This window comes from Apostichopus japonicus, chromosome 5 (genome assembly GCF_037975245.1).
Source record: "Apostichopus japonicus isolate 1M-3 chromosome 5, ASM3797524v1, whole genome shotgun sequence".
Taxonomy (NCBI): domain Eukaryota; kingdom Metazoa; phylum Echinodermata; class Holothuroidea; order Aspidochirotida; family Stichopodidae; genus Apostichopus; species Apostichopus japonicus.
Window position 1 is genome coordinate 2,943,034 of NC_092565.1, and position 6,589 is coordinate 2,949,622.

A 6,589-nucleotide genomic window follows, 5' to 3' on the forward strand; every position below is an offset into this window, starting at 1 on the left:
GTTTGGGTTTTTTTGTGTACGAGTTATTTTAGTTTAGTAGGGGGAAAAAATCAGGAGGGACACTCAAGTCCCCATCAAGGACCCTATAGGAGAGAGAAAAAACTGAAGACACAAACACTCAGACCCGATTACAGTGCTTAAAGTGCTTTTCCAAAGCATTCTTAAACCCATTTACACTACTTGCAAGAAAAACTTTCTCAGGCAAACCGTTCCACTCATTCACAACCCTATTAGAAAAAAGTTATGCCGAATATTAATCCTACTTTGTAACTTCTGGAGTTTAAATAAGACAATGACCTCTGGTACAACTACTATTAGCAAATATGAAAAAGTCAGCGAAGGATAAATTGTCAAAACCAAATATACTATCTTGAAAACCTGAATCAAGTCACCACATAACCTCGTAAGCTCCAGTGGGGTGAGATTCAAGAGTTGTAACCGCCTATAATAAGGAACAATCTTTAAGGAACTAATCATCCTAGTAGCCCTCCTCTGGACCTTCTCGAGTACTTCCATATCCTTAGCAAAATATGGGCTCTATGCCTGCCGACAGCATACCCCAGATGAGGCCTTACCAACTGCTTATAAAGCCTAACAACTATGTCTTCTTTCAGAAAACTGACGTTCCTCGTGATCATACCTAAAACCATATTACCTCTTTTAGCAGCTTTGAGACAATGTATAGAAGGTTTCAGAGATGAGTCAATGTAGATACCTAGGTCTCTTTCAACAAAGACCCCCTGCAACTTGTAGGTATAGTTTTGGTTACTACTACCAATATGCATCACCTTGCATTTATCAATATTAAAAAGCATTTGCCATCCATGAGACCAGGAAAAACCTTATCCAAATCCATTTAAAATTTCTCAGAATCACTTTGGAAGAGACCTTAGAATACAATTTGGTTTCATCAGCAAACTTCCTGGCTGTACACAAAATATCTCCGCGTCATTGTCATAAATATAGGCAACAAACAACAAAGGACCCAAACAGACCCTTGTGGAACCCCACTAATGTCCTGCCAAGAAGAACTTAAGCACAGCCCTGCATTAATTACCACCCTCTGTTTCCTATTACCAAGCTAACTCTCGATCCAAGACAGTAAATTCCCATTGACACCCATACTCTTCAGCCTAAGTAAAAGACGCTGGTGGGGAACTTTATCAAAAGCCTTCTGGAAATCCAGGAACACAACATCTACAGACTTCTGCCTATTTAGTGTGCTTGTTACATCTTCCATAAACTCAACTATTAGTGAATCAAGACCTTTTTTGACAAAAGCCTTGTTCAGACTCTCTGATCAAAGACTGACTACTGAAGTGACTGACCATAGACTAATAGACTCCATGACCTTACAAAAAATACCAGTGAGACTAAAATGCCTGTAATTACAGGGCTTAGACTTATCACCGTTCTGTGTACAGTGGGTGTTCAGTAGCCACAACCCTTTTTTAGCAACACACACAAAGAGCTAATTATCAAGCCTAATTGATCATGGTTAAACATGCCTCAAAATGCATCATTTGACGTCTAAGTTTTTAACTTTGCACCGGGAGTCGGATTCAGCGACCCAGGGCCAATCTTCCTCTCCTCCTTCATTCGTGTCTGCTACTTCCATATAGGTTCATCCCCTAACTATCACCGTGACTGATCGGAGAAGTTTAGAATTTGCACCCATAGCTCCCCTGGATTCGCGCCAGCCAGCGTTGTTGGGTATTTGTAAAGAACTGCAAATACAATGTCATATAATATAATGCTATTGTCAGCAGTGGTTGTGCTTAGGGGAGTACGGGGGTACATGATTTCACCAATCAAAATGCTTGCCCCCCCCCCCCAGTCGGCTGCGGTAAAACAAACTTAAACATTCTTGCTCGGTTCAAATTCCATTTATTTGGGTATTATTAAACTAATTTAAAATGGGGGGGGGGCGGTGTTCGCCCTCGGCACCCCAAGGGGCTTTCAAATAATTTCCGCTGAAATTGGAATCTCTAGAATATATTTCTGAGGTCTCTCCCCGCCCCCCCCCCCTCTGAATTCAGCATTCTGGTGCCGCCTCTGAGGCTCTGACCGTCAGTAATGTTCTCTCAGCCAGGATTTTCCATCATATAGGGATATTCTCCTCTACTTTCTTGAGTCTAAATACTTGCACATTTCACTCTCATGAAAATGGTCACTCGTAGACTAGTGTTTCACGTTGTTGTTCCTTAATGGCTGCTACTTTCAAACAGGTGTTGTTCTGCTATGGTCGTGCGATAATAACTTTATCTCCTTTTCAAAGCTACATTCTACGGCTTTAAATAGGTAGGTGATTGGCCATCAGAAGGAGAAAATATTGTTAAAGTTAGAAAGGATTCACAGATTACCGTTTGCTTTTCGTAACGTCAGTGCTAACTTCGTGCTTCGCATGTACCGTAGTAAAACTGTTAAGGCCTAACACCTAGCTTAGGCCTAAGCTAGGGTGAAGGCCTAACATAATTACAGTGAAGACCTAGGGGACTTAGAATATTTGCTAGGCGCCTCGAGATTTAACGATAGTGTTAGGCAAATCATTCTACTTTCTAGGACTCCAAGCTTGATTTTCCCTTGTCGAAAGTGCCACAGACGTCGTGTCAGTTTGCCTTATTTTATTTGCTTACACTATTACTAATACTAGGGCCCTAGGCATACAGTAGGCCTAGCCTAGCCCTATTGTTATTAATTGAAAAATATAGATATTGCCCTAGTAAACTAGTAATGTTGACCTAATCTACAAGTATAATAGGAATCTAGGATACAAAATAATAGCAATATATTTTAAACAATTGGATTAAATATTATTCATAAGTTATGATATTTTGAGTAACCTCTAACTCTAAGTTATTCCTTTGTTAATCTCTTTCAGTTTACAAGGACAGTCAGTTCTGTTAGAATTTCAGAAATTTTGATTTTATCAAATGTTTTCTATGAATGTGCCTTGGACACCCATTAGAACACTACAGTTAATCTGTGTGCTTCACCATTACTGCACTTACTTTGTTATATGAAGCCAATGAGAGTGCATTTCTTGACCATGGGGAAGCATGGACTATTCACAGAAAGGGATTGTCCGTAGCAACAATTGAAAATAATCACCATTACTGGCATTACATACCTGACAGCTCTTTACCTTCATTCCTTCTTTTGTTCTAAGATGTTGATTTACATGCTCTTCTGTTGGAGATGACATTTAGTGGTGGTCCTGGGAGCAGGAATTGGTGCAAACAGTGTCCGCCTACATTGTAATCTCTGAATACATATTAGGCTTCAAACTAGCTTCTGTTGGTTTCCATACCCATAAGAAATATTATTGTAACCACTAAGCTACATGGCAAGTAACCAAATTGAAAGGTTGCATCCATGGATTTTGTGATGGTATAATATTATTAAGTGGTATTCTTTATGTCTCTCCTAAACAGGATTCCATCATGGGCTTGATGACAAACCCCAAAGCTCAGAAGATAATTGAAAAAGTTGTTCTGAGCACTTATAAGCCACTTAGTGTGCTTCTCTACATTGGAACATTTGTGGCCATAGTCATCGTTAGTTCCAGCCTTTTCAGTGCCAAGACCTACATATCTGAAAATGCCCTTCTCCCTGGGCTTGTTGAAAGACAGTACAAGTCGACTTCAGATATAAATGGGTACGCCAATTACCTTGAAGGTATCTCAAAGACAGATGATGACATACCCATGGCCTGGCTGCAGCAAACGTTTGAAGAAATCGGTCTGGACACATACTCACAAAACTTCTCTGCATCCCACCCGTTTCTTAATTCTCCAGAGGATGTGAGAGGAACGAATGTATTTGCGATTCTACGAGCACCGAGGATAGCCGGAACTGAAGCTGTGGTATTTTCGATACCATATCGTGGTAAAGCTCTCGAAAAGGAGATGGGCTCTACCAATCACGGTATAGCATTGATGATGTCTTTAGCTAAACATTTCATCCAGCAGTCCTATTTGTCAAAAGATATAATATTTCTGATAGTCGACAAAGAGAATATCGGGGCTCAAGCCTGGGTGGAGGCATACTACGATACAAGTTCGGACTTTCTAGCTAAGAGCCCTCTCCATGGGAGAAGTGGTACCATCATGGCAGCAATCAACCTGGAACTCCCAGGGAGGAGAATAGATCACTTTGACTTACGGTTAGAAGGTTTAAACGGCCAACTCCCAAACTTGGATCTATTCAACGTCGCTGTAAAGTTGTGTGAGAAAGAGGGTGTGAAGGCGACGTTTCATGGACAGGGCAGCTTGACACACAATGAACTCAGGGACAATTACGGGATTAGGTACACGTCAAAGACCATGCTTTCCAACATGCTACGTCAAGCCTCTGGCAAGCCGCACGGCATCCATGGACTGTTCCTGCGGTATGGAATCCCTGCTCTGACTCTTCACGGCATACCCAGCAACAGTAAAAAAGGAGATCAAAGCCACAGCATCGGCTATATCATGGAAGGAATATTTCGCAGCGTCAACAACCTACTCGAACGATTTCACCAGTCTTTTTTCTTCTATGTTCTACCTGAAACAAAGAAGTATGTCTCTATTGGTCTGTACATGATTCCTATGGGAATGCTGTTGGTCATACCTACCATCCAAGCTCTTGCACTGTGGTTTCTTCTAGGACGGAAGTCAAAGGACATCGACAAGGACGAGCCCATCGGTGAGGAACCCAAGGGGCAACATCATTATGTCATACCTGTATTAATAGGAGTCCATGTCTGCGGTCTGCTGCTGTATCTCAGTCCTGAGTTTTTCGTCGTCAACTTCAGTTCATACTTTGGTCTCCCTCCCACAGAGGCTCTTGTGACTGGGTTAGGAGCTGTCTTCACCGGTGTAACCTTATTACAAATTACAAGTAAAAGACACAACTCAGATCTTAACACCGATGAAGATGTCAAGAGAAAATGGATGCTCCTTAAATGTTACGCTCTGGTGTGGCAAGCCATCAGTCTTCTTGCACTTTCCATGATAAATTTCTCCTTTGCTTTCTTAGTTGGAGTTTTCACTATACCAGTGTTTGTACTTTGCAGACCTTATCGTAACTTTATGTCGTCGGGTCTCTATAAGTTACTGTTACTGCTAGTGTCTCCTCCTGCTATATTATTCCTGTTAATTGCTGTTCATAACCACGTCTTCCATGGGCAGTCCATATCATTAGATTTGTTCATGAGTGCCGGTAACACCGCCCTCAACTCTATCCCGCAGGCTGTTATCGATCAGTACCTTTTAAATGACTGGACATTTGCAGTTGTCTGTTTGGTTCTCTTCCCGAGCTGGCAAATGTTTTGGATTTGTTCAGCAGTAAAATGATTAGTAGTAGTACTCATGAAACGAGAGTAGAAACTGAGGGAAGGCAGAGATCCAGTTTCTGTTTATTTACTGCAGATGGAATGAGATCGCTGTGGAACCAGTCAGCAGTTTCGAAGTACTATATATTGAATATGTATATGGTATTTAAATATTCATGAGATACAATGATTCCTCTCATTCAGCAAATAAGATATGCAAATGTCTCCTCCAAGGTCAGATTACCGGCATTAGACGTTTCTTTTTGCACGAGTCTTCACACCCTTTAACTCTAGTGTTCAATCTAGGTATTCTCATCATAAAAGCATATATTTGATCAACTTGTCAATGCTATGCCATACCAATGATCCTATTAGAATCTAACTCAGTAGCTGGACTGTTGAAACTTCAATAATTTTATAGTGTACTGCTAAAAAGTGGAACTTTGAACTTGTGATTATAAAAAACATGAAAATGTGTTTGGTGTGATGAATGGTTGAGCAATTGGAATTATATTAACTACTTGCTGATTAATCATTATTTGGTGAGGAACTGTAGAAAGGCATTTTAGTTTGATAAATTGCAAGCTTGATACTTGAAAAGTGCCAAAAAACATCTGCTCCAAGTGGTTTTCACTTTCCACAATTCTGTTATTGTGTCAATATAAAACCCACTGTTTTCATGACTCAAGTCTCAACTTATTCTGACTTAGCTTTTGAGACTAGACTCAGATGACTCAAGTCATGTCCTAACTTCGAAGTTGAAACGAACTTGTGACTGGAGTCATAAATTTAAAAAAATTACTATTACATATGAACACTGTACTGGCAGACTACTATGTCACAACAGCATGTTGGTATAATAAATAGTCACACCTTTGTTTTATTCTGTCTGTTGCTTTATTGTTTTCTGATCTTATGAACTAGTACTCTATTGTAGTGCAAGATCTGTCAAAATGTGAAATAAAACTTATTTTTACATGCTAAAATAATCAAGCTTTAATTGTTATAACTTTTGATTTTTCCATGAACTCTGACAACTGTGTTTCAGGAAGGCAATCCGATGATCCCACGGTTTTTAGTTTCGATGATAATCGTATCCTTTGCATTCATGATAGCCTATGTATGTGTGTGTGCGTTTGTGACGCCCAGCTTGAAAACAAGATATCTCAAGAAAGGGAAGGTCAGAGCAATTTAATATTTGGTTTGTAGAAGAACCACATTGAGTACAAGAGCCTATTGTTTTTGGTAGAGGTCATTTGGGTCACCAGAGGTCAA

General features: G+C 40.2%; 1 protein-coding gene across 2 annotated transcripts; it reads left to right on the forward strand.

Moving 5' to 3' along the window:
- Window positions 1-2,169: 2,169 nt before the first annotated feature.
- Window positions 2,170-6,192, forward strand: LOC139967304 (glycosylphosphatidylinositol anchor attachment 1 protein-like). 2 transcript variants are annotated; one of them, XM_071970963.1, is made up of 2 exons: window positions 2,170-2,301; window positions 3,435-6,192. In XM_071970963.1, the coding sequence occupies exon 2, from the start codon at window positions 3,444-3,446 to the stop codon at window positions 5,334-5,336; it is 1,893 nt and encodes a 630-aa protein (XP_071827064.1). In that variant the 5' UTR covers window positions 2,170-2,301; window positions 3,435-3,443; the 3' UTR covers window positions 5,337-6,192. The 2 variants fall into 2 exon arrangements, with proteins under 2 accessions (XP_071827064.1, XP_071827066.1); XM_071970965.1 differs by lacking the exon at window positions 2,170-2,301 and adding an exon at window positions 2,411-2,608.
- Window positions 6,193-6,589: the final 397 nt, after the last annotated feature.

Bases quoted from the DNA above. Each gene is read 5' to 3' on its own strand.
- LOC139967304 (XM_071970963.1), top strand. From the start codon at position 3,444: ATGGGCTTGATGACAAACCCCAAAGCTCAGAAGATAATTGAAAAAGTT.